A 27,588-nucleotide genomic window follows, 5' to 3' on the forward strand; every position below is an offset into this window, starting at 1 on the left:
CTTTGGACAAGTTACACTAAGCCCTAATTTTCTCACCCAGAGGGGGAGGCTGATAACACCCAATAAAGATAATCCTACAATCCCCACACAGTGTTGTTATCGGATTCAGTGAAAAACTAGTTGCCAATATGGTTATGTTTACTGTTCAATAAGTCTATAAAAGTTTGAGTGCTATATATACTGGCCTGGACTCAAAAGCTTTACTTTGAATCATAGGCCAAGTTTCTTCAGGACGCAGTTGAAACGGGAGGATTGGACTACATCTGCAAGGCTGCTTCTAGCTTCATCTGAACTTAACCCAGCAGCCTCTGCCCACCTCTGACCTGGACTTCCACCACTCTCCCCTGTATTCACTCCGCTCCAGCCGCCCTGGCCGTCTTCCAGTTCCTCCAGCGATCAGGTGCAGGGCCTTTGTCCTTGCTTCCAGCCTGGGACCATCTTCCATCTAGAGTTGTGCTCGGCTTTTTAGTCTACAGCTCAACTCAAATGTTACTCCGCAAAGAGCTTTCCTTCCCTTCCCTCTAAAGTAGCACTCACTGCCCTCCCCCACCCCGTCACTCTCCAGCACAGTACCCTGTTTTCTCTCCTGCAGAATAATCTGAAACTATCTTGGCTGATCTGTTTCTCATGTCTCCCCCAGACTTGGGGTCTCACCACCTTGTCCACTCCGGGACTAGAACCGAGCTCGGCGCAAACTTGACTAAGTGGAACGCACGCGCGGGCTGGGAAGCCAGTTCCGGCCTTCTGTCCCCAGCCTTGGGTTTCAGGTGGCGCTTTCCCCCACCCCCACTCCACCCCCTCCGACCCGAGGAACGAAACCCGCGCTCAACTACGCCTGCGTCAAGTCCCTGCGGCGGGCGTGTTGCCACGGCAGCGTGACGCCGAGGCGGGGCCGGAAGCGACGCACGACCACTTCCGCTTCCGCAAGAACGGCGCTTCCGGATCGGGAGAAAGGTGGCGGCGCCGTGGGAGGTAGGTTGAGGGCGCTTCTTGGTCGTTCCGGGTTCTTTCGATGCGCCTGTCGAGGTCGAGCGGCGGGTGGTGGTGCCTTCGCCTCGCTGAAGCCGCTTTTGGCCGAGGTCTCCGGGGGCGGTTTGCGCCGCGGCCGCCCCAGGCCGGCCCCCGGGAGCGGAGGCCCGGGTCCCGGGCGGGAGAGGATCGGGAGTCGGACACGGGGCCGGGGCCTCCCTCCTCAGCCCCGGAGAGCCCGCCGCAGAGCAGGGAGAGCAGGGGGTCTGTCGCACCCCGCAAGAACGAGAGAGCCCGAGACCAGGCTTGGGCACGTCCCGGCGGGGCGGGAAGCGGTGTGTTCCGAATCGGTGGGCGTAGTTGCTTGCCCGGTTGCTTGTCGGGCACGGTGGAACCTTTGGGAGCCGGACGGACGAGACCCCAGCCCTCGGGAGGCCGAGCGTGTCGCCGCGGCGCGAAGTACAGGAGGGCAACTGCAAAGCGGGAGACGGGACCCAGTCTAGCTGTTAGAGAGGCCTTCTTGAGGAGGTGACTTTCGGACGTGGCCCAGTTAACGCGGAGAAAGGTCCCTCGGAAGAAGGAGCATCACCGGCAGAAGTTGCTTTTGGAAAGTCCTGGAGAATGAAAAAGAACGTGTGTATGCCGGGAACCGAGAGGAGCAGGGTGTCTGAAACCCAGGGAGAAATGATAGGTGGAGAGGTAGACATGGACCAGACTAGATCCTGAAGGGCCTGGTAGGTGTGTAAGGATTTGGGACTTGGTCTTAAGAATAACAGGGCAACCAAAAAAGTCTTGGTGGGGGAGTAAGTATGCAGTTAGTATGTTGTGCTGAGTTCCAGAGACCAGAGGGAGAAGCTTAGGAGGTGTTTCAAAGAAAGAAAGTGAAGGAGGTTGGGAGAGAGGAAGGAAAAAGAATATTTAAAGGAATTATCTGCTCACCTGTTCACCGTTCTCGCGAAGTCCTGAAAGATGGGCCAGGAAAGCATGTATTGAATGTAGTGGCTTGGAGATCCTAGGCGCCCTTCCTGGAGCAGTCTCAGGGCAGGAGTGGGGGTTGGGGGGCAGCTACGAAGGGGTGGTTTTGGAAGTGGATACAAGGTGAGGAAATGGAGAGAGCATTTTCTGTCTGAAGTTGTGCTGTGAAGAGGAGAAAGGAGGACAGCTGGGTGGGGCTTCAAGGTCAGAAGATGGTTGGTTTTCGTGGGTTTGTTTTGTTTTGTTGTAAGTTAGGAGAGGCTAAAGATTGTTGGAGGGTTGCCAGAAGGGACCCACTGCAGAGGGAGAGGCTGAAGATACAGGAGAGGGGTAGGGTCCCTAACTTCTCATGGGTGGTGAGGACACTTTGAGAATTGTGTGGCGGGAAGAAGAGTATGAAAGAACACATTGGTTTATACCCATAAGTCAGATTCCCCAGCCCCAGGATCTCCCCTTCAACAGAGACACTTAAGAGCTTTCATTAAGACCTTTCTCCCTGATGTCACCCAAAGATGCGTGGAAACTTTTTTTTTTTTTTTTTTACGTTTTTAGCAGAGGAGACTAACATTAAATGATTAGTGAAATAATTGTTTAGTCTTTAAACTACATTTGGGCTAAATGCTACCGAGGAGATGTATGGTTTGCTATGAAAGTATATTTGGAATGGACCAAGCCCAGGGGGGTCAGGGAGCGCTGTCTTTTTCTCCTCTTCCTCCTCCTTTGTAAGTCCTTACACATGTACATCCTTCAGTTGCTTGTTTTTGAACACAAATGAAAGCAATCTGTACCTTTGTTCTCCTTCTTGCTTTTTAAGTGAAAAAGCAAGCAGCATTCAAATAAGTAAATAAAAATACAACAAACACCCCCGTCGTCATTACCCCAGTTAAGAAATAAAAGATGGCAGGTACAAGAGAAACTGGCTCCGTTCTTGTCCCTGATCTCTGAATTTGCCAATTAGAATTTGCCAGTTACTACTCCGTATCCATGCAGAAAAGACACATACAATTGATTTGTGGGTTTTAAACTTAAGAGGCAAAGTATCATCATGTATGTCTCTTCTTAACCAGGGAAAGCTTTTTTGAAGAAGTGATATTCAAACCAAGCTCTGAAGGATGAAAGGAGGCAGGAGGCAGGGAGGGTAGGAAGGCAGCAGAGGGCATTCCAGAAAGAGGGTATGGTATGTTATAAAACCGTGAGCTAAGGAAAGGATTATGGCATGTTCGGGGAACCCAAAAAAGACGTGTGGCTGGAGCATGGAGTTAGAAAAGAGAGGTAAAAGATGGGACGGGGGGGGGGGGGGGGCAAGGGCCTGATCATGCTGGGCACTTTGTTCTCTGTTAACTGTTCTTTACCGTATCCTAAGGGCAGTGGGACCAGACCGTAAATTACAGTGAGCCCCCTGTGCATTTAGAATAATTTAAAATTGACAGCCATGATTCCAGTCTTGTCATTTGTCGTATAATTTCATTTTCCTGTGATTTTTTTTCTCCTGAGGCCAATGTTTAAGATGCTTTGCAAAAATAAACCATTGTTGTCAAGTTTCCCTACAGGAACAGAATGGAAGGAGGACCGAGCAGATTGGAAATTCACACCCCAGTATTTGACAAGAAAAAGAAAAAATACTCTGTATATAAGGAAGGACACCTAAGGAGTTCCCATGAAAGTTTCAGAGACACTCCTCTGACAAGCGAACAGCGTCACATAACCAAGAGTAAAAAAAAGAGAAAGGACTTCCAGCATTTTCATTCTTCCCCTTTGCAAAAATCAGAAATTTGCGAGGAGACTGAAAAGACCACTTCTATACCCAAAAAGAATAAAAAGAGAAGACAGAAGGCTTTGGGGGTAGATGAGGAAACAGGCGTGGTGTACGTCCTGGTGGATAAAGAAAATATCAGGGACACGCCGAAGAATTTTAGGAGCGACGTCGATGTCGTGTACGTGGACACGAGCAAGGAACAAGAGCCAACACGAGAGCCTGATGCAGACGAACCACAGTCCGTTCCCAAGTCACATGAAAATGAGTCCGAAGAACCGCATCATAAAGTCAGGGAGAAAAAGAGTAAAAAACATCGGAAGAAAGCGGCATCGGGCGATGCTGTGCAGGAAAGCCCGCGTGCGAGCCTGCCCCTGCCCGAGGTGGAACCACCCCAGCCAGAAGCCCCCCTTTCCGTGGGCCCAGAGGGCGAAATTGCCCAGCTGCCAATACCCGCAGGTAAAAAAAAGTCTAAGAAAAAAAAGAGAAAAATTTCACACAACCAGGAATTTGAGGCAGTGCCCGGGCCTGAGGGTCTGGAGAACGTGCACTCCGAAGGATGTCGAGGGGTCAGTGGTGTAAAGAAAAAGTCTAAGAAACGGAAGCGAAGCTCTGCTGAAAACCCCGTAGCGCCTGGTGGGGAGTTTTCAGCGCTCGCTGCCAGCTTGGAGGACGCGCACTTTGATTCACTGCAGGGAAATGGCACCTTGATTGAAGAAAGGGAGGAGCCCAGGCCACGGGAGGAGAAAACCCAGGCCTGTATGGAAGAGGTGCAGAGGTAACGGGGGAATGTTGTGTCTTTCGATGTGTGTCTTCTGTGTGAGTTCTGCCTGTGACCTCTTTGTCTAGCATGTTCGTGGCAAGCTCCGACATCCCTCCTTGCTTTCACACTGTCCTGGTCTGAAGTGAGGGTCCCTTTAAGCACTTGAAAGCCACCAGGGCAAGCGACGCGTTCACGTGAGTCCGTCCGATCTTGTCCGTAGGTTGGAACCCACAAACGAAGAAGAAGGCCATCTGGAAGTGGCCACGGGTTCCGAAACGAGATACTTATCCGAAGAGTCGAGAGATTTGGGCGACTCGGATGTGGATTTGGACTCGGCCGTGAAGCAGCTCCAGGAGTTCATCCCCGACATCAAGGAGAGGGCCGCCACCACCATCAAGAGGATGTACCGGGATGACTTGGGGCGGTTTAAGGAATTCAAGGCACAGGGTGAGCTGGTGGGACTTGAATAGCTGCTGGGCTTTCCTGTCTGCGTGAGGAGCCCCTGACGCCGTTTGGTGAACGATGCAAGTTGTCTAGATTCACCGGGAGCACCTTCTGGCCGCTTCCTGCCTCGCCTCCTGCCAGAATTGTCCGAGCCACGAGATCAGCCAAACGAAGGGGTCTGGGCCTCCTCCGCCCAACTTCTGGTAGGGGAGACCCGTCCCCATCCTGATCTCACTCGCTGTGTTGCAAGAACCTCCCAGAAAAGTTACGGACTTGAGGAGCAAACCGCAAAGCTGAGGCTGTGTGCTCCGAATGAGCGGTATTCACTGGGCTGTGAGGGACCCAGTACACTGGTCCCTGGGAACAGTAAAAGCAGAGCCTTAGCCCCGTTAATCACGTTGAAGAGGTTTGTTTTAAAAAAACAGACCAAGGAAGGAAAATGTGTTTAGAGCAGCATCTGTGGAATGCTCCCATTCTTTTTGCATGTTTTACGTCAAAATTTTTAGGCGTATGTATTTTTTGAAAGACGTTCTTGAAATAAGTCTAAGAAGGGAAAAACCATGCCATACACAAGACCATCAGTACATAATGAAACTTGGTTGCTTTGAGTTACAAAGAAGAATAGAATGTGCAGTTAAATGACCTTATTACTCCCCCCATCCCCCATATATTTGCCTAGAGAATATATGTGAATATTTGTATCGGCCAATTTCACTGTACTTGCCTTTGGCCGGGGTGTGTGTGTGGCAGAAGAGATTAAGAGGGGACTTCTTAAACATTTTTGTGTTTTTTTTTTAAGTGTCAATATTTTTTTTAACATTTATTCATTTTTGAGAGGCAGAGAGAGAGTGTGAGTGGGGAAGGGGCAGAGGGGAGGGAGACACAGAATCGGAAGCAGGCTCCAGGCTCTGAGCCATCAGCCCAGAGCCCGATGCGGGACTCAAACCCACGAACCGTGAGATCATGACCTGAGCCGAAGTTGCGTGCTTCACCAACTGAGCCACCCAGGCTTCCCTTAAAAAAATTGTTTTTAACTTTTATTCATTTTTGAGAGGTAGAGACAAAGCACGAGTAAGGGAGGGGCAGGGAGAGAGAGAGCGAGACACAGAATCTGAAGCAGGCTCCAGGCTCTGTCCTGACAGGCTGACACCAGCGTGTTGGGCTTAAATCCACCAATCACAAGATCATGACTTGAGCCATGACCTGAGCCAAAGTCTGACGCTTAATGGCTGAGCCTCCCAGGCGCCCCGAGGGGGAACTTCTTTGAAATGTTTATTTCCATACTGCTTGAACTTTTAATGAAAATATATTCCTTCTTAATAAAAAAATGACTGTTTTCCAAAGAGATTGATGAATTGGGGAAGGTCACTCTGGAAGGGGATGACGGGGCAGACTTTGAGAGAAGAATGACTAAAATGGAAGGGAAGCTGAGGGTCACAGTGGGGAAGGGGGGAGCTAATGTCAAGTGCACACCTAGGGCTGCTTCTCAGCAGCGGGTAGCTGACTGGGCGCTGTTGTAACTGCTGAAGACTGAGTGGTGGGTTTGCTTTTTCCTTTGTTACTGACAATGCCTACTTTTTCTCCCCACCCCAATCCTAGGGGTCGCTATTAGATTTGGCAAGTTTTCTGTAAAGGAAAATAAGCAGTTAGAGAAAAACGTGCAAGAATTTCTGTCCCTGACCGGAATTGACAATGCGGACAAGCTGCTGTATACAGACAGATACCCAGAGGAGAAATCTGTGATCACCGACTTGAAAAGAAAGTACTCCTTTAGACTGCACATCGGTAAGCGTACAGCCGTTTTCTTTTTGACCGTCGCCAGCCTTCCAGCCTTAGCCGGGTGAGGCACGGTAGGTGTTCGCACAGCACCCGGCTGATCGGTATTTCCGTATTCGCATCGCCAGCCTGTACTCTTGGGGGTTTGGAATGCGTTCATGTCTCCCAAGCGTAGTGCTTTTCCGGATCTTGTAGAAAGTAACACAATCAACCTGTAGCTTTCCTGCTGGGCAAGAAGTGTCGTTCTGGTTTCTGCTCCCCTGCTCTAATACATGCTGTCTTTCGTATGCTGCACACAGCACACCCGGATCTCCTGAGTTTCCCCGAGTACAGCCTTACGTGTGCTTTGTCGCCGGAACCCTCTTCCAGCGGGTGTACTTGGAAACTGAGACAAAGCCATGAAGCAGCATGGGATTGGACAGAAAGGAAATCTATGAATTCATTAATAAATTTATTTCTTATTATTAATGCCTATTTATTTTTGAGAGAGACAGAGCATGAGCCGGGGAGGGGCAGAGAGAGAGGGAGGCACAGAATCCGAAGCAGGCTCCAGGCTCCGACCTGTCAGCATGGAGCCTGCCCTGGGGCTCAAACTCACGGACCGTGAGATCGTGACCTGAGCCAAGGTCGGGTGCTCAACCGACCGAGCCACTCAGGCGCTCCCCCTCCCGCGCAAAATCCATGAATTGAAAGAGGATGATTTCTTAGGTGTTCTCCGGAATGTGCAGGGGCAACCAGAGTAGTGAGCCCCTGTCGGGGGGCTGTTTGGTGCTTAGAGTGAGGAAATGAGTAAAGCCTGCTCGTTCAAGAAGCCCTCTTGTTCATCAACTGTTGGCACACGTCCTCCACGTTAGCATTCTTTCCCCTTAACTCAAATTTTGTTAACGTTACTTTGGTTTATAAAGAACTTTTCCCTCGAACGTGGTAGGTAGACTGGAAGCTGGAGCCTCGACATCCTAAGTCTGTCGTTTGCAGAGCTCTGCAAGGGAACTGGTGATCGTGGGTGTCTGCTCCTCGAGCCAGCTCTCTGCAGGATGTGTGAAATCCCGGCCTCGACGTGGGGTCCGGGGTCGTGGGGTGGAGAGGGGCCTGTGCCGGGTTCCTCTTACAACTGTGACTCCATTTCAGGCCAGGCCCTGTGTGCCACACTGACCGCTTGCCTTTCTTCCGACTTTAGGGAAGGGCATTGCCCGGCCCTGGAAACTCGTTTACTATCGAGCAAAGAAGATGTTTGATGTCAACAATTACAAGGGCAGGTAAGAAGCCTTAGCAGCTTGAGACACAGCATTTCTCTGGTGCTTGCTGATCGTATAAATCAGAACGTCCACAACAGATGAGAGGTGGTAAAAAAAAAAAAAAAAAAAACCGAAATCGTGAGGACCTTTGTGTGTGAAACGGGCCTGCATATCTCAGTCAGGTGAATGTCTTCAAAGCCCATTTCAGTTTCTACCTCTTTAGTCAAAGTTTGTGATCTTCCCCTTTCTATTTATTTTTAATGTATTTTTTGAGAGAGAGAGACAGAGCATGAGCGGGGGAGGGGCAGAGAGCGAGAGGGAGACCCAGAATCCGAAGCAGGCGCCGGGCTCCGAGCCGTCGGCGCAGAACCCGACGCGGGGCTCGAACCCACGAACCGCGAGATCACGACCTGAGCCGAAGTCGGCCGCTTAACCGACGGAGCCACCCGGGCGCGCCGGTCTCCCCCTTTCTAAATCCCTGGCTTTTCCTTCGTGCTTCCTCTAGCACTCAGCGTGCCGCACCCCCCTTAATGTCACTCACGAGGTTTTCTTTGCTCTCTGCTGATGTGCAAGCTCCCTGTGTACCCACATGTTCCTTCTCAATGCGACGTTCCCTCCAGCGCTCAGCCCGCTTTTGGGGGTTTCCAGTGAGCGTGTGAAGGCAGGGTAAACGCCAGCCAGAGGTCCCGTGCGAGCGGTTCGGCAGCGACACTGCTTGGTGGTCCCTGCCTCCTCCCTCCGTCCCCACGTAAAACACCCAACTACGTTTTGTTCCCAACGTTCCAGATAAAACCAATGTGGATCGGGTGTCGGCTGTGGGTAAGCGCTCTGCTCCAGGACAGAGGGAGAGGCAGGAAAGCATCGGGCCCCTTGCTCTGAGGGCCCAGACAACAACCTCGTGGACTTGACCTCACTCTGGGAGGCATGTTTAGTAAATGTGGCGGGGTCGTTTGGGTTCCAGGTAGCTGCACGATTTGAAAGCAGGACCTACGTATTATGCGACCCCCAAACACCGATACGCCCTTGGTTTCTTTTGTTTAAATTCTGACCAAAAGAAGTAAACCGGAAGCAGAGGAAAAGGTTGCTCACAGACTAAAGCCCACGCTCCCCTCTTCCCCAAGCCCCGGGGCTGGACGCCTGTGGACAGAACTTGAAGGAAATTCACTAAAGATGACATTTTCAGCGGGACGTGAAAGAAAGCTTTGGGTCAATGAACGGTGGCAGCTGAGGTGACAGTTTTCTATCTGTGACGTAAGCGTGGGAATGAAAGTTTTAGCAGAATACAAAGTCTGTAATTCTAATAAGAAAGTTCATTCATTCGTTTGCACCACATGGTTTGTGTGTGGTAACAATTTGCCCTTAGAATGTTGGTTTTTTTTCTTAAAGTTTATTTATTTATTTTGAGAAAGAGAGGGCGTGCGTGTGTACGTGAATGGGGGAGAGGCAGAGAGAGAATCCCAAAAATACAGTTTGGGGGGCGCCTGGGTGGCTCAGTCTGCTAAGCGTTGGACTTCGGCTCAGTTCATGATCTCAAGGTTAGTGAGTCCGAGCCCCGCGTTGGACTCTTTGCTTTCAGCACAGAGCCTGCTTCTAATCTTGGGTCTCCCCTTCTCCCCCCTCCCCCGTTCGCAGGCATACTTGAGCACTCCCTCCCGCCCTCTCTCCCTCTCTCTCCCTCCCTCCATCTCTCTCTCTCTCTTTCTCAAAAATAAATATTAAAAAAAGAAAGGGGCACCTGAGTTGCTCAGTCGGTTAAGGGTTGGACTTTGGCTCAGGTCATGATCTCGCGGTTCGTGGGTTCAAGCTCCGCATCAGGCTCTGTGCTAACAGCTCGAGCCTGGAACCTGCTTTGGATTCTATGTCTTCCTCTCTGCCCTTGCCCCTCTGACACTCGCTCCGTCTTTCTCTCTCTCTCTCTCTCTCTCTCTCTCTCTCTGTCTCTCAAATAAATATTAAAAATTAAAAACAACACGGTTCTTAATCTCACACTTGATCAGAACTGTAGCACGTTTTCCCTTCCTCCCAGGTACAGCAAAGGAGACATGGAGAAGTTAAAGATCTACCACTCCCTGCATGGAAACGACTGGAAGAAGATTGGCGAGATGGTGGCTCGAAGTAGCCTCTCTGTTGCCCTGAAGTTCTCCCAGATCAGCAGCCGTAAGTGAACCGTCCGTGCTGCCCCACCCCGCGAGCAGATGAGCCCCCGCGGCCCCAGCACGGGCATCCTGGCAGGCCTGTCTTGTGGGGGGGCCGTGACGGTTGACTGCTGAAGCCGTTCTTCCAGCTGTCTCATTTCATTTCTCACCCGCGATTGTGAAACCATGCAGCCTTTATTCACACGACCGATTTCTCGTAATTTTTCAAATGCTTTTTATTTATTCTTGAGAGAGAAAGAGCGAGACACAGAATCCAAAGCAGGCTCCAGGCTCCGAGCCGTCAGCACAGAGCCCGACGCGGGGCTCGAACCCACGAGCCACGAGATCACGACCTCAACCGACTGAGCCGCCCAGGCGCCCCTCACGTGACCAATTTCTGCCACGCCTGGGTTCAGTAGCTGTCAGCTCTACCCGCCGGCCTGACTGAAACCCTGGGAGGCTGGCGGGTAGGAGAGCCAGGGCGGAGGAGGTCCCCTCCTGCAGAGGACAGGAGAGAGTGCTGGGAGGGCAGTGATGCGACTCAGTCGGCCTGTTAGGGACTTTTCCCAAACCTCCTGTCTCTTTTTCTCCTCTATCAGAAAAACTTTGTTGGTTATAGTCTTTACATTACAAAATCCCCAGTTGCTTTAAGGAGACAGCCCTCGGATGCCGTTACGGTGAGCACGGGGGCTGGCATCTGTGGCCCCGGGGTGACTGGGAGCCATGTCTTTCGTGCCAACACATCCAGCCGTGGCGCCATGCAGAGACTCAGTGTGGCCAGTTCTTCTGGATTTGGTGCGAGTGTGTGAAATCTAGATACCTTTTTTTTTCCCCCTGAACTGTTTTGATTTTTAAATATCCAAATTGTTGAGAAAAAGTAACGTCACTCTGTGGGCCAAACCAAAGATGTTTGTAGGCTGGTGGTTTGAGGCCTCTTCCTTAGCCTGACTGTGACCATCTAGACCAGGAAGATGGACCACGGACGGTTCGATGCCTTCCGCAGATGAAGGCTTCAGGTTCAGACGCCTTTATCATTGTGATCACTGGAGCTCAGTTTCACGCATTCACTTAACTTGGTTCCCATTAAATGTTTGAGAACCTCACAGAGTCACACGGGAGAGGCTACTCAGAAACAAGAAAAACAACTTTTTTGAAGTTAAAAAACACACATTGCTTTAAGAAAAGACAGTTCTGTTCTGATATTGGTTCTTAAACAGAATCGTTGGGAGGCGCTGGGGTGGCTCAGTCAACTGAGCATCAACCTGATACCGGATCAGGTCATGATCCCAAGGTTGCGGGATCGAACCCCGCTTGGGATTCTCATTCTCTCCCTCCCTCCCCCTCCCCCTCCCCCTCCCCCCTCTCCCCTGCTTGTGAGCTCTCTTTCTCTAAAGTAAAAGATAACAATAAAGAATCTTTGGCCACTGTAGTGGTTCCACTGTAATTTGCACGTAGCTGTGCTTATGGTGTTATGTTTGTGTAATTGAGATGTTGCCCACTCTCTTCTGAAAAGTCCTGATTTATCTTCTTTTTTTTTTTTTTTAAGGCCTTAGAGTGGCTTTGGGTTCACAGTAAAATCAGAAGGTACACAGACGTCCCATCTGTCCCCTGCCCCCACACACGCACGGCCTCGCCCATCACCCGCATCCCCCACCCGAGTGGTGCCATTGTTACAGCCCGTGGACCCTCACCGACACATCATAATCCCCCAGGGTCCGTAGTTGATATTAGGGCATACCCTTGGTGGCGTACGTGCTGCGGGTGTGGACAGATGTGTAATGACACGTATTCGTCGTCATCGGTTTGTTTTTGATGTTGTGTGTGAAGACAGACGAGAAACTGTAAGGTCGTCCTTTTGTGTCTGTAGCGAGAAACCACGGTGCTTGGAGTAAGACGGAAACCCAGAAGCTAATCAAGGCTGTGGAAGAAGTGATTCTAAAGAAAATGTCTCCCCACGAGTTACAGGAGATGGATTCTAAGCTCCAAGAGAACCCCGACGGCTGCCTGTCTATTGTCAGGGAAAGTCTCTACAAGGGCATTTCTTGGGTAGAAGTAGAAGCCAAAGTAGAAACCAGAAATTGGATGCAGTGTAAAAGTAAGTGGTAAGTTTTAAGGCTTCTTAAGTGAATTTCAACAAGATACCCCCTCCCTCCCTCCCTCCGTCCCGCTTTCTCACAGACACCACACACGTCAGCAAAAGTGGGTAGATGGGTGAAGTCACGAAGAAGGTCCAGGTAACCGCTGTGCGGAAAGCCTGACGTGTCAAGAACGATCGTCACCAGTCATCCGTCCCGGCCATTTCAGTATCCGTATCTGATCTGAGTTGGCGCTTAACTAACCTCGATTCCTCGCGTGACTTCCTCGTAAAGGAACGTGAGCCTTTTTAATACTGAATATTGACTTGGGGTTCCTTCACTCTGCTCCTGCTGAGTCTTTAGGAAAACCAAATAGTTCTCTCTTTGCAGCATGATGGGAAAAAAATATGAATCTCCGCTTTGGGAGGGAAATCACAAGCACGGTGATGAGCAGGAGTTAGCCCTTTTCACAAACCTGTCAAGTTCAGCGGCTCCTCTCCTCACCAGAGCGAGGCAGCCGGGTTCATCGTGCCACTTTAGACACGCTCGTCACATAGCATTTTCAGTCCTGACCTCGCTGCACCTTCTTTGCCTGATGTGGCTTTTCCGGGCCCTGGAGAGACCCTGAGCTGGGTGGTCAGCTGCTCCGGGACTCCTTGGAGCAGTGGGCCTGCAACTCACGGCCCACACACCTCACGCGCAAAGGGAGTGCGGTCATCACCAGGTCAAGTAAGAGTGAGTTCAGACTGGGGCGCCTGGGTGGCTCGGTCGGTTGAGCGTCCGACTTCGGCTCAGGTCATGATCTTGCAGTTCCTGAGTTCGATCCCCGCCTCGGGCCCTGCGCTGACGGCTCAGAGCCTGGAGCCTGCTTCTGATTCTGTGTGTCTCTCTCTCTGTCCCTCCGCTGCTCACGCTCTATCTCTCTCTCAAAAATAAATAAAACATTAAAAAAAATTTTGGAAATGACCACGAAAAAAAATTAAAAAAAAAAAAGAGTTCGGAGTAGGCACGTTTTCTACTAAGAGCAGATTCCTAGATTATGCCATTTGTTGTTCTGTCCTTCAGAATTCTGTCCTAGAGTTCTCTGTTTAATTTCGTAGAAGACTACACTCAGGGGCATAAACTCCAAAGAACAGATAATGATTGGGGGACAAAACGTTTGATATGGAGGAACCAGAGCCCTTACTGCCCCTGTATTTTAGACTAAAAAAAGGAGTGTTTCGTAAGCCTCCGTTGGAGGACGATAGATCAGTGTTTAGAAAGGGAAATACCACAGAGCAGCCATGCTTCAGGATCAGAAGAATTAGGATAACATGTAGGCTTGCTTGTTTAAGAGTAAAGCAGGAAACTTGAAACTAGAACGTAGATTTCCTTCATGTAGCGTTGACAGGACCTCAGATGCTGCATTTCTTTTTTTTTTTTTTTTTAATGTTTTTTTTTCAACGTTTATTTATTTTTGGGACAGAGAGCGACAGAGCATGAACGGGGGAGGGGCAGAGAGAGAGGGAGACACAGAATCGGAAACAGGCTCCAGGCCCTGAGCCATCAGCCCAGGGCCTGACACGGGGCTCGAACTCACGGACCGCGAGATCGTGACTTGGCTGAAGTCGGACGCTCAACCGACTGCGCCACCCAGGCGCCCCAAGATGCTGCATTTCAAAGGAACACGGCTGGCCAATGAGAACGACAGCGTCACTCATCTGTGGATTGTGTATCCCCCTTATCCAGAACGGAACAGCTAGCGATCTGTCAGATTGTGACACATTTTGCTATTTGAGATGAGTACTTAAAAAATAATTTTTAGCTGGGTTGCTGCTCTCTTTGGTTTTTTTTTAAATGTTTATTTTTGAGAGAGAGAGAGAGAGAGAATCCCAGGCAGGCTCCGAATCGTCAGCGTAGGGCTCAAACCATGAGATCAGGACCTGAGCCAGAATTAAGAATCAGATGCCCCGGGTTGTCCCTCTCTTTAGGAGCTCCGGTCACCCTTCCCTTCAGCCATTAGCTTTGGGCCTTAGGGGAGCCACCACATCATTTATGACTTTACTGAATCTTCCTTACGTCCCTCCGTTTTATAAGCAATCTTGAGTTTGCAGTTTCCTTTAGCACCTGCTGATGGGCCGATACTCTGTGCTCCTCCCGTTTGTAACTTCATTTTATGGAAGTTTCAGAGCACACAGAAATTCAGAACTCCCGTATCCCTCATCCAGCTTCACTAACCACCAACTTTCTGCCACTCTCTTTATCATTTCCCAGTTGAAAAGAAGAATAATAAGCATATTCGCGAAGGTGGCCAACGTTAGTGATGAGCTACACAGCTCACAGCGTGGTTCTCCGTAAGGGTGACGTCGTGGAGGAAAGTGCGGGAAATTGCGGTGGAAACTTTAGCCCGGGAGGTGCACTATATTTTTTCTTCTTTGCATGCAGGACGGAAATTCTAACCAAGAGGATGACGAATGGTCGGGATGTGTACCGCGGAGTGAATGCCCTGCGGGCCAAAATCAACCTGATCGAAAGGTACAGCCAGAGGAGGTGATGCTGGGTAACTCTTTCTCTCTGACCCGAGAGTAGGTGTCCAGCAGCAGAAATCTGCAGTGAGATTGCTAAGGTTAGGTTCAAACCCGTCTTCCCGCACTGCCTGCGTGTATGACCTGAGGAACTTTTGTGCGTGTGTGTTTAAATTTTTTTTAATGTTTATTTATTTATGAGAGACTGCGAGAGACAGAGCCTCAGCAGGGGAGGGGCAGAGAAAGAGGGAGACACAGAATCCGAAGCAGGCTCCAGGTTCTGAGGTGTCGGCACAGAGCCCGACGCGGGGCTCAAACTCAGTGAACCGTGAGATCATGACCTGAGCCGAGGTCGGACGCTCAACCGACCGAGCCACCCAGGTGCCCCGAGCTTGCCACGTTTGGGAGTCCGTGAACATGCCCATTGTGCTGACTTGCGCTTGAAAACTTAATGTTTATTTTTTCTCCCAGGTTGTATGAAATAAACGTGGAAGATGCTAATGAAATAGACTGGGAAGATCTTGCTAGTACCATAGGGTAAGACCGTTCAGTTAACGTTAAGCTAATTAAAAGATAAGAGATGACCTAGTTAGTGACCGTCTATGAGCTTTGGAAGCACCGGGCTGAAATCCACGCTGCAGGCGGGATTCGTGTGTAGGTGGTACTGTGCACATGGGGACTGGGAACCTCAGCTCTGGGTGCCGTGGGCCAGCTGCGCCCTCCCTCCCCGCCACCCCTCGCCGAAGACCCCGGGGAAGGGTGAACGAAATGTGTGCGGAGTCTCTTAAGAGCCTCACGGAGCTAACATGTTAAACGATTAGAGCAGAGATCCCACAAACCCTTTGCCCCAAATCATAGATTCTTAACAGTTTTTCCGTTTGCTCTGTCGTCCGCCCTCCCTTTCCCGTTCCCACTCCCTCTTCCAAGGGAATAAAGTAGTTTCGTTAAGCGCTTGAGGATTAGTGGTGGGCACCGTCCCCTAAATTACGTGATCACGGCGCACTTACCACGCCCAGGAAATTCGACGCCGATACGGTGCTGTGCTCCAAAGCACAGTTCACATTCAGTTTCCCCCACTAATAATGTGCCGGTAACGTCCTTTATAGCATTTCCCCCCGATTTAGGATCCAGTTCAGATTTACACGGTGCATTTAACCATGCGTCTCCTCAGTGTCTTTCCATCAGTAAAGCTCTTCTGCCTTTGGCTTTGAGGGCATTAAAAATGGGGGCGAGGACGGGCTGGTTGTTTGTAGAATGCCTCACAGTGGGAGGTTCTCTGCTGCCTCCTTGGGATGAGGCTTTGTGTTGGGGGCAGGAGCGTGCCGTAGGTGACCCTGCGTCTTTATCATCACATCATCTTGATGCTTTGGCTCTGGGGGCATTTGCCAGATTTCCCCCTCCCCGTATAAAAGTACCCGTTTTTCTCCTGGGGATAAAAAGGGGCCGTGGGAGGTATTTTGAGACCATGTAAAGGTCCTGTTCCTCTTTAAGCTTCCCTAAGTAGTTTCGGTGGGGTGTTCATTTGCATCTTTCACCTGTGGGGTGAGGGTGACCTTTCCTATGTTTTATTTTTGTTTTTTTTAATATTCGTATTCATTTTAGAGAGAGAGTGCACACGAGGCAGGGAGGGGCAGAGAGAGAGGGAGACCCAGAATCCAAAGCAGGCTCCAGGCTCCGAGCCGTCAGCACAGAGCCCGACGCGGGGCTCGAACCCACGAGCCGTGAGATCATGACCCGAGCCGAGGTCGGACGCTGAACCAACTGAGCCACCCGGGCGCCCCCAGACTTCCCTGTGTTCATAAGCTGCCTCCATCTGCCTCTGCTGTGAGCTTTTGTTACCTATCACCCAGACATCGTGAATCCCTTCTACGGAACACAGAGGCCACCACTCCCGATACCTGAATTTATTGCTTGCTGAGCAAGGGAGCCAGCCTGCAAAGCACAGTCCCTGTACGAGAGCAGGTCATTGAGAGCCGGGGGTCTGGGAATCGGTCTCTCAGAAGTGGGGGTGTTAGGGGTTGAGTGGCCTTTAGTTTTAGAAGGGTGGACGGTGAGGCGGGGCTGCCACTTGGCTGGCTGTCGAAAGGGTGACGCTGTCCTTGATCCACGAGGAAGGGCTGAAACTGGTTCTGGTGGTTATTTGCACCTTGGGATTATAGACAACCAACAATCAGTTTGGTTTTTTTAAGCTGGAGAATCGAAGTTTGTCCTGACAGACCCTGTTAGGCGTCACAGACACGCTCATGGTTCCAAACCCTTCCCTCCCGGCGCACCCTCGGGGTGGGCCACTCACTGCTGCACGTGACGGGTCCCTGAGAGGTGAGGGTGTCGGGTCTCCCAGAGGGGACCCGGCCCGGCACCCACCAGCTACCATCTTGAGAAGCGCTCATGACCGCAAAGCCCTCTTTGTAGTAGCAGACGGGTTTTTGAAAAATTTGACTTCGCCAATAAACTTTTGCGTAGCGTGTGAGGTCACTGTCCCCTCACATCACGATTTCCTTAGATTAAAATGGACATTTAGTGGTTTGAAGTGAAATTACATATTTGAAAAATGGACTGTCCCGCTTAAGATGAATACATCTCAAAGCCGTAAAGTGGAGACTGTGGCATCTAGCCAGAGCTGTTTGAAATAGTACATTCTTTAAGTTTTAATTAAAACAGTGAAAAAGAAGTCTAAACGTTCGGTCTCTCCAGAGTCTTAAAGCCTCCTCGTGAATTATTGAGGCAGGACGTAAAGAAAGCGTGTCCGCCTAGTGAGAGGTACTGCCTACTTCGTTTGAAAACATCCAGATCCTTTATCGTGACTCCTAAGCCTGGGGTTGGGCGTGCGGAGCATCCTGCTGGGCGCCCGGCACTGCAGGAGGAGGGCGGGCGTGGGGGCCTCAGAACTTGGACTTCGCGGTCAGGCTGACCTGGCGTTGAGTCCTGGTACTCAGTTTTTAGCCGTCTTTGGACATGTCGTTCCCTAACTTGTTCTGAGCTTCGGTTTCCTCATCCACAAAATGGTTTGATAGGACCCTAGGGAGGACCAAGGAGGTCGTGCACGGTGGACGTGTGTAGCCCGGTGCCTATCGACACCCATCATTTCAGCTACTAGATTAGCTTCCGGCTGAAACAAGTAGGTCGTGCTTTTGTTGTCTAAGAAAAAGTCCAGGAAAGTAAAGTTAGTGAGTTCCACTTTATTTATTTTTTTAATTTATTTTGAGAGAGAGAAAGAGAGTGTGCGGGCACTGGACGTGGAACCTGCCCAAGATTCTCTTGGGGCACCTGAGTGGCTCAGTCGGTTAAGCGTCAGACTTTGACTCAGGTCATGATCTCATGGTTCATGAGTTCGAGCCCCATATCAGGCTCTGTGCTGAGAGCTCTTCTTCAGATTCTGCTTCAGATTCTGTCTCCGTCTCTCTGCCCCTTCCCCGCTCGTGCTCTGTCTCTCTCTCTCTCTCTCTCTCAAATGAATGAATGAACATTAAAAGTTGTTTTAAATTTTTTTTTTTCAACGTTTATTTATTTTTGGGACAGAGAGAGACAGAGCATGAACGGGGGAGGGGCAGAGAGAGAGGGAGACACAGAATCGGAAACAGGCTCCAGGCTCTGAGCCATCAGCCCAGAGCCCGATGCGGGGCTCGAACTCATGGACCGCGAGATCGTGACCTGGCTGAAGTCGGACGCTTAACCGACTGCGCCACCCAGGCGCCCCAAAAGTTGTTTTAAATAAAAAAGATTCTCTCTCCCTCTGCTCCTCTCCCCTGCTCGTGTGTGCATGCACACTCTAAAGAATAAGTAAGGAAATAAAGAACGATTAAGATTTTGTCCGACTTATTGTAAATTGAAATACATTTGACTCACCAAAACATCATAAGCATCTGCTTTTTTTTTGTTTTTAAGTTCTGCAAAATAAAAAGCAGGGGACATCTACTTTTGGATTGTGACAGATATGTATTTATCCTAGGTGTAGTGGTTAAGAGAGTGGGGTTTGGAGTCAGACCACCCAGTTGAAGTCCCAGCTCTACCCCCTTATTAGCTGTAAGATCTTGGGCAGCTTCCCTGTGCCTCAGTTTCCCCACCTCCAGAATGAGGCACAAGACGCTCATAGAGTGGTCGTGCCGGTGGTTTGTCCTTAGATGGGAAGATCTTAGGTCAGGGCCAAGTACAAGGTCAGCATCCGCTTACGTTAGCTGGTGTTACGCTTGGTTCCTGACCAGTGATTTAAATTCTCGTAAGTTAAACAGGATCCATCTCGTGCTGTTGACTTTCTTCCTTTTGTGTGTGTTCTTTTTAACCACGTGAACAACAGCTACCTCACGTGTGTCGTGTTTTTATCGCACATTTATGGGCACGATCGTTTCGCGTTCAGGACTAAGAAAGTTACTTAACGCCTGCAGATTCTCCCGACTCAGTGTGCTTCGTACGCAGTAGTGAAGTGACCGGTTTTTAAACTGATGCTGTCTTTTTTTTGTCTTTGCCTCTCTAAAGCGATGTCCCGCCGTCCTACGTTCAAACTAAGTTTTATAAGCTGAAAGCTACCTGTGTTCCCTTTTGGCAGAAGAAGACTTTTCCAGGTCAGTATTTCCAGTACCGTATTCGAATTGTTAAGAAGCCAGCAAGTGATGGCACGTGCTGATAATGTGACCCCGGGCACGTGACTTCTGGAAACCTCGGCTTCTTCGGCTGTAAAATGGTATAAAGATTGTCAAATCCTAACCCCCACCTGACAGCACCTTCAAAAGTACCAGATGAGATAATAGATGAATTGTGGTCACCAGGGTGCTTGGTGCTTAGTGAGCACTCGGGAACCGTGAGTGCTTCTGGGTCACCGTCATGTGCTCACACGCACACGTGACGCATGCTTGCGTGCCACGCTCGCACACAGTTCCAGAAAAAGCGTACGATGCCCGGTTCCCTCTTTGCAGCCATTCGTGGGCGGTTTAGGTATTCCCAAACTCAGGTGGTCAGAGTCCTGTGGGGAACTGGTGGAAAATGTACATACCGGGGCCTCATCCCATACACACCGAATCCTAACCTCGGGGCTGGGTCTGGAGGCTAGGGTTTTCTCGAACAAGCACGCAGGAGAGCCTCCAGTGGTCTGCCCGGCACCCGCGTTCGGGAGCCACTGGTTGGGGTGATGCTCTGCCACGGGGCGTACGATGAGCTACTTGTTGCATTCAGCAGACATCGCAGCCCGGGTTTGAGTCCTGGCTTCGTTGGCCCCTGCCAGCTCCGCGACTTTGGCCAAGATTCGTAATGTCTTCGTGCCTTGGTGTCCTCCTTTGAGGAATGGGTCACCTCGTAGGATTTTGAGGGTGAACCTGGTTGGGGGAACCTTCGTAAGCCAGTTAGAACAAGACCACGCTCGCCGTAATAACAGCAGCAGCCCGCTACCCGCGTCCGTGCCCTCTGCCCTTTGACCTTGGGAAGGAGGCTTTGTACGCGTAATTTCAAAATTACATTTCTTTCCTTTAGAGATCATAGACTACCTTTACGAAACCAGTCTGCCTCTGCTTAAGGAAAAGTTAGAGAAGATGATGGAGAAAAAAGGTGCTGAAATCCAGACTCCCGCGGCGCCCAGGCAGGTGTTCCTACTCCGAGACATCTTTTATTGTGACGACACCAGTGAGGGAGAAGACGGGGAGGAGAAGAATTAAGGGGAGGACACTGTGCCTTGGGCACCCCTCCGGGTGTCGTTGGATTTCTTTGCAATGGGGCAGAGAACCTGTTTCCAGGACTGATGTTTAGGAGAGAGAGAAGGAGCCATGGCCACAGGAAGGGGATGACGATACCTTGCATGGCGGAGCATTCCATGGTGATTCGCACACTCACGCTCTAGTGCATTTGAGCGTGCAGGGAAAGAGGCGCGTAAGAGTCGACTTAATGCTTCCGTGCCGTTGGACATAATCGCAACAAACGGTTCTCATAAAACCACAGTATCCCGGGTCCCTCTCGCGGCAGAGGTTGTGGAGTCACGGCCCGTGAACTGTTCGTGGTAAGGATTTCAACGTACACGCTCGGCCTAAAGGGGAACGCTACCAGTTTTCGTCTACGTGCCTGCTGGCTTGCCTTCTGTCTTCCCAGTTGTTACTCTGTGTGCTCAGTGTGCGTGAGTATCAGGTGTGTGTTAACAGGGAGTTGTGGACCCGCTGGGCTCCCAGACTGGCTTCACTTCGCACGTCCCGCCTTCGTGGGCGGGCCTCTTCCTGAGTGAGTCAAGTGCTCAAGGGTATGTATTCTGCATACAAGCTGCGTTCTCAAAGCCACTGAATTCACCTGGTGTCCCAACTGGAAAGAAACCAAAACCCCAAACCCAGCAGACTCTTCCACTGCTTCTGGAAAATCCGGTTCTGTGAGATTTTTGGAGGGCTGCTGTGTGGGTCCGAGGCACAGCTCACACCCTGCAGGGTTTCAAGGATAGTTTTGAGTGTTGGGCCATTCTGTCCGCCAGGAAAGCAAAACCATTACAGAGAGTTGGAACAGAGGATTCAACCTAGGGATTTAGGTTACAACGTTGTTAAACAGGATCGAAGACGTGAACGGGAAGGCTGGATTCCCGAGCAACGAGTGACTGAGGGGAGGCGGTTGTGGCCCTGCTAATGTGCCCTGTCCCCGTGCTGCCTGGGTTGTCTCCTGCTGCTGCCCTGGCGGGACCCTGTGTCTCCTCAGAACAGAGCAGCTGCTGCCTCGCTCCTGCCTTCCATCGTCTCCCTCTCCTCCAGCCCCTCGGCAGAACCCTGCTGGCCCGGGGAGTGGGGTTCCAGGCTTCTAGTCGCACCCGTACTGGGGAGGACATAAGATGAGGGTGAACAGCATCCCATGCAGCGACGTCGCCATCTACGCCAAGACAGAACTGCACTGTCTCCTGAGCATTCTCTCCAATGTCATGACTCTCGCATCACGACGTGTGCTGTTGGTTAATTCATCCGTGAAGCCAGACGTTTGCCCAAAGCTACCCTACCTGGAGAAGGAAGAATACAGACACAAGTCTGGGAGTCTGGTCACCACTGTATCCCCAGCACCTGTCCCACTATGGTGCAAGTAAGGAACACTCCGTAAATGCTCAGCAAACAAATGACTGTTTCCTTTGGGCAAGTGTTTTACCTTTACTCCTGTCCTACCTGGCAGGCACACCGTCTCCATGCTGACGGGAACACAAGTTCCTTTCAGAGGACGGTCGGGTAAAAGACATCAGAGCCTTAAGAATGTACACAAACTGAGATCCGGCAATTCACTTCCAGAATGAAAAGGACTGGTGCATAAGAAGGACACCTTTATGATTTGAAATGGAAAAACATGTAAATGTTCCTTAATGGGAATTTGTTACTGTATATTCCTAGAATGGGATAGTATCCGATAATTAAAAACGAACATGATAGAGCGGATTAACATAAAAAGAGGTAAAATGAACCAAAGTATTTCAGAAGAGTAAATATTTTCAATGTTGTAAAAGTAAAAAAAAAAAAAAAAAAAAAAGGTGGGGGGGGTGGATTGTGTATATGTAGATGCATTAAAACGTATGGGAGAAGTTAAGCCCCAAATTTTGGGAGAGGTTCTCTCGGGGCGGTGGGATGGTAAATTTACAGGCTGAAACTCTCGATTTGCAAGTGCCGGGAGCTGGACCCAGATAGATGTAAGGAATCCGGGAGCTCTCAAGACCGAAAGGCCAGAGGAACCACTCGTCTTAAGTAAGGACTGGTCCAGCTACTTGGAGTCACCAGAGATGGGGTTTCTTGCGGATTCCCTGCTCTCCCCCCACCATCGCCCACTTCTCTTCAGTCCACACACAGCAGCCCCTCCACCTCCCACCTGTGTCAGCAGACCTGCTCCCTGTCCGGGGGAAGGAAAACAGCCTCTTCCCCTTGCTTTTAAGTCCTAGGCTTTGTTCCTAGTGCCCAAGTGAAAGTTTGTGCCCAACGCTGAAGTGTCCCTGGAGTCAAGGAGATAGGACGGTCTTCAGCCAACGTGAACACCCACCCCACCCCTGGAGCTGGGATTTAGCTCAGGATGCCTCTAGCAGCTGAGAGCGGAAATACCCCAGTGGGAAAAATCAGGGTCCCGTTAGCAGAAGAGGTAAGTGGACTCTGAGGAAGCAACCCACAAACGGGTGTTGACAGTGACTAATTGCCTGTGCTATGAATTTCACAATAGACCTGGGTACTTTTTGTAGAGGTTCTATTTTTATAACTTTTTCTCACCGATAACCTCCGTGCCTCTCCCTTCAAAAAAAAGTATGCACCATACAAACGTTAGCCTTTGCCAAACACGGCTTTTACGCACGCGAGTCCAGGAGGGATACGGAAGAAGGAGGAGGGCAGGGTAGACCGGACACGTGTCAAATGCAGACCCGGGAGAAGAGAAGACCGTGAGGGGAGCCGTGAGTGTGATATGGGGTGTGCCCGCTCTGCGGAGGCCCCTGGCGGATGGCGCGAAGACAGCGGGCGGAAGAGAGATGCCTGGCGGGCAGCCCCTGCAGGGGTGAGGCCCAGAGCCTGGAAATAGCCCCAGTTTAGAGGCAGAAAAGAGCCAAAGGGGAAACTGCATGTCGGGTCTGTACTTGGGAGGACGCAGAGGAGGAAGAGTGGACCCGGAGAGAGGGGAGAAGACCCCGCCCCTGTCCCACGGGAGTTGTTTGGAACACTCCCGCCTGTGCGGTATTGGAGCACCTGTCCCAGTTCTGGGCATCCGGCTTCTCGGTAGGCACGCTTTTCGGCGGTTTGTCTTCACGTGTAGACGCCATTCCCCAGCAGAGAGGAGGGGAAGGTGAACGTCCTAGACAGACCCAGGCCTGGATTCCCCTCAACGCTGCTTTCAGTTACTCTCAGCCGGCGAGGCCCCGCTAGGAGCTAACGGTGCAGGCCCAGGCCTGGGTTCTCGCCGGCCACACAACCTAGCGTTTGCCGAGCACCGGTTCCGGGCCATTTCCTGAAATACATGCCGCGGTCCTAATTCCCAGCTCACCCAGCAAGACGCCAGCCCATCAGTTGGCTCCCAGCGCGCGCCACCGGTCCCAGGGTCCGTTTCTACTGCCCCTTCACTCTTCGTCCTCTCCCTCGGGGGCCCTTCCCTGTCCAGGACCCCGGACCTCGGCGAGCCCTTCCATCTGCCCTCCCTGCACCTAAGAGCCGAATATTTCCAGAAGAAAACCACACGGTCGGGCTGGTTGGTTTCACTTTAATGGTTGTCAACCTCAGAGCATCACCAGAGGATCCGACTTTGAGTCTCTGTTACGTTTGCTGTGCCTTCCCCACGTCAGCTGTTACACCTTCAACCCTCCCACGCCCCTCTTCTGGCCTTTTCATGATTCACTGAGCAAATGGAAGGCGGCAGACATCAGCTTCCCTGTACCAACCAGGCAAACCTACCTCTGTCTGCACCGAATTCCTCCTGCTAGAAGCTGCGCCCTGCACCTGAGGCCTGAGGCCTGCGGCCTGTCCCTTACCCTGTCTCGGAAATTCTGTTCATTTGCTCAGCCCGCTCCTGAATTCTGGAGCTCTGGACTGTCATCCCCATAGATACGCGCCCACACTGCCCATCTTTAAATATGTATGTAATAGGCGTGTATTTATACAAGTTTGGAATCAGGACTTTCTGCCGTGTTCCTCCCACTGCACCCAGCGTCTAGAGTTCGGGTTCCTCGGGGCTGTTGTGGGCTCTCTTCAGGTTCTCAGTGCCTTGAAATAACGTCTACATGCTTATGGCCCCCAGCTATGTGGTTACGGGTCAGATTCTCCCCCAAACTCCAGGCTAAAAAACACATCTGGCTGGGTCGCCCAGCTGGCTGGGTGGGCAGAGCGTGCGACTCTTGATCTCGGGGTCGTGAGTTTGAGCCCCGTGTTGGGGGTAGAGATTACTTAATAAATAAAGGTTTTTAAAAAAGAAAAAAAACGTATCTGCCTGCCTGTGGTCTCCCGTCAGGTGTCTCCTATCTCAAGCTTGGCGTGTTACAATTTTCTAGTCGCCCACGCTCACCTCAAAGTGTGTCACCGGCCCCAGGCTGACTCATTTCTGCCAGTGGTATCGCTGTTCATGGAGTTCAAGTCGGAAACCTAGGAACCATCCGCCCTTGCTGCTGCCATACCTACATGCAGTCCATTAGCAAACCCCATCAATTCTGCCTCCAGTCAGTCTGGAATCTCTCCACCCCCACCACCATCGACCACCGTCTCAGACATTATCCTCTCCGAACTACACACTTCTCTCCCTTCTTCCACCCCGGGCCCCTCTCCAGCCTCCTCCCACAGCTGCAAATTGGTCCTATCACCCCACCCTGTCTAAAACCCTCATCGCGGTTTCCCACCACACTGTGGGTAATGGTAGGTTGAGTCACAGTGTCTGCAAAGGTGTGAGTCTCAACGCTAAGATCAACATGTCCTCAGGGCTACACTCCTTTCTAGAGCCTCTAGGAGAATCGGCTTCCTGCTCGTTTGGCTTTTTTGGAACAATTCAGGTCCTTGTGGTTACAGAACTGGTTTCTTGCTGGATGTAAACGCAGTGTGATTCCCAGCTCCTAGAGGCTACTGCGTGCCTCGGCTTGGGATTCCCTTCCTCTGTCCTCCGGGCCAGCAAAGAGGCCGAATCCTCACGGAGTATCCCTTTGACCCCCCCCCCCCCACTTCTGCCTCAGTCCTTAGCTTATAAACCCCTAACTAGATTGGGCCTACTGGATGACTGGATGATCTCTCTTCTTTAAGATGGTGTCGCGACCGGCGCAACAAACACCGAGATCAGGGACCTGAGGGTAGGGGAATGTAAGAAAGAAAAGAAGAGAAGCCAGTTTGGGAACAGGAGGGTCCCCTGGGCTGATGGCCCCAGTGACGGCTTTATTGTTGCTGTACACAATCTTTTATATCAAGACTCTTATGGATCAGGTCATTCTAAGAATAAACAGGTTTCACATGATCGCTGCCAGCCAAAACATTTAGTTCTGTGTGCCTTGTGAACTTTCTAAACGGGTCACAACAAGACCTTGTTGATAGATTGCTAGCAAAACACAGTTCCCATGTTTGTTTCTGTTTGACCCGGGGTAGAAAAGGGGGGTAACATTAACTGCCAACACCCACAGACCACAGGCTTCAGGAATTAGCTTTCTCAGCCTTGACAAGGCTTTCGTATGCCTTTGCAAGTGGGGGAATGGGAGGGGGAACCACCGGGTTGGCTGAGTCAACAGGGAGCCGTTGCTTGACCCGGTCTCAGCCTGGCACCGGGGTCCGGCCTCCCACAAGATGGTCTGATTAGCAGCCTTACTTGTATCTGCAGACCTTAAGTTCCTTTGTCTTGTAATGTAATATAGTCACAGACTCCGGGGATTAGGATGTGGTCACCCTTGGGGGGACCATTATTCAGCCTGCCACAGTCACTGTTAATAGTAACGTTAGAAAGTATTACCTTCCTAGGAATGAATCTAATAGAACACGTGCGTGTCCTCTGTGCAAAAGAACTATACCATTGGAAGAGAAATGTTAGGGCTGTTGACTCTCCTTGAGGTAGAATTTTGAAGCTTTCTGTGCGTTAGAGCTCTTCCTGGTTTTGGACCAACCCCAGAATAAAGAAAAGCCACATTTTGTACACAGTTGTTCCGCTATGTTCTTGAATTTCAACAGCTCACGCGAGGAAATTTAAGCAGGGAGATTCTGTTCTTGGAGAATCCAGGTGAATTTCTGTGAACTGTCTTGCAATATCATAAACCCACCGTTGAATGCAAATGTTTTGATGCGGTGCTTAAATTGTAACTTTCAGAGTGCAAATTATCATGAGCGTAGTACGTGACTCCAACAAAGGTACGCTTTTCTCGTATCAAAGCCGACTCTATCGGTTTAGTGAAATGCTGTGACCTGGGAAAGGTATTCCCTTTGGAATTGTGCTCCCAAAAGTCTTTGTGATTTAGCAAGCCGTCCTGTGGGCTGGTTATGCTAACTGAAAACCTTAGGTCGTTCTCTTGAGTTTCGCAGCACTGTATGCTTTAAACAGAAGCCTGGCTCTTTGCATCTTCTCTCAGTTCGCACTTGCCTAACTAAAATTGCCATGTGTCAAAACCACGCTCCTGTAATTGCTGAGGCACGAAATGCCAGGCTAGTGGAATCTAATTACTTCCGGAAGTACTCGTGACCACACAGCACCTTTCTTACACGAAGGAGCCGTGCCTCATTTGAAATTACTGAAATCGCGTCTTCACGTAAGGCATAAATCCCAGGTACTTAATGCTTCGGACGTTCACGGTGCCACTGTAAGAGGGGGCAGGAGAAAAAGAAAAAAGATTGATAGAAACTAATCATTAAGTGAATTTCACTGCAGCTTATATTTATGGGAGATCATTTTGGTTGCCAAAGGGGGCTGCGGTCTGGGAAACAATTCAGTGAAGATACTGTGTTACATGTTTTATAGCAGATAATTCTCAGCCGTTACATCAGTGGGCCAGGATTTCCTGAACAGAGTATCACAGCCTGATAGGCTTAAACAGAAGAAAATTGTGTTCCCATGGTTGGGAAGGCTGCGGTTCCCAGATGAAGGTGCCTGCAGGGTTGGTTTCTGGTGAGCCCTCTCCTTGACTGACAGATGGCACCTTCTCGCTGTGTCCTCTGTGGACTTTGTTCTGTGTACCCTCCTGGCGTCTCTTCCTCTTCTTAACGTTTATCTTTGAGAGAGAGACGGAGACAGAGCGAGAGCGAGGGAGGGGCACAGAGAGAGGGAGACAAAGCCCAAAGCAGTTGGTTGCGCGTCCAACTTCGCCTCAGGTCATGATCCCACGGTTCATGAGTTTGAGCCCTGGAGTTTGATCCCTGCATCAGGCTCTCTGCTATCAGCACAGAGCCCGCTTTGGATCCCCTGTCCCCCTCTCTCTACCGCTCTCCCGCTTGCTCTCTCTCTCTCTCTGTCTCTGTCTCAAATAAACTAAAAAAAAAAACAAAAACAAAAACACAAAAAAAAGGAAGATATAGTATTATTTATGGATCAGAAGACTCAATTGTAAAGAA

The 27,588-nt window shown here is 50.6% G+C and overlaps 1 protein-coding gene across 2 annotated transcripts; it reads left to right on the forward strand.

Annotated features, from left to right (window-relative positions):
- Positions 1 to 863: 863 nt before the first annotated feature.
- On the forward strand, positions 864 to 23,236 carry TTF1 (transcription termination factor 1). Of its 2 annotated transcripts, XM_027035471.2 has the most exons (11): positions 864 to 972; positions 3,484 to 4,475; positions 4,681 to 4,907; positions 6,504 to 6,689; positions 7,858 to 7,936; positions 9,942 to 10,072; positions 11,918 to 12,152; positions 14,550 to 14,639; positions 15,101 to 15,166; positions 19,103 to 19,188; positions 20,090 to 23,236. In XM_027035471.2, the coding sequence occupies exons 2-11, from the start codon at positions 3,502 to 3,504 to the stop codon at positions 20,269 to 20,271; spliced, it is 2,256 nt and encodes a 751-aa protein (XP_026891272.1). In that variant the 5' UTR covers positions 864 to 972; positions 3,484 to 3,501; the 3' UTR covers positions 20,272 to 23,236. The 2 variants fall into 2 exon arrangements, 1 of the variants encoding a protein (XP_026891272.1); XR_008290878.1 differs by lacking the exons at positions 19,103 to 19,188; positions 20,090 to 23,236 and having other exon boundaries at positions 11,918 to 12,145.
- Positions 23,237 to 27,588: the final 4,352 nt, after the last annotated feature.

The sequence above is a fragment of the Acinonyx jubatus genome, chromosome D4 (assembly GCF_027475565.1).
Source record: "Acinonyx jubatus isolate Ajub_Pintada_27869175 chromosome D4, VMU_Ajub_asm_v1.0, whole genome shotgun sequence".
NCBI classification, from domain to species: domain Eukaryota; kingdom Metazoa; phylum Chordata; class Mammalia; order Carnivora; family Felidae; genus Acinonyx; species Acinonyx jubatus.

Coding starts and splice junctions, on each gene's coding strand:
- TTF1 (XM_027035471.2), top strand. CDS start 3,502: ATGGAAGGAGGACCGAGCAGATTGGAAATTCACACCCCAGTATTTGAC. Junction 7,937..9,941: donor GTCAACAATTACAAGGGCAG/GTAAGAAGCCTT, acceptor CCTTCCTCCCAG/GTACAGCAAAGGAGACATGG. Junction 15,167..19,102: donor GATCTTGCTAGTACCATAGG/GTAAGACCGTTC, acceptor GCCTCTCTAAAG/CGATGTCCCGCCGTCCTACG.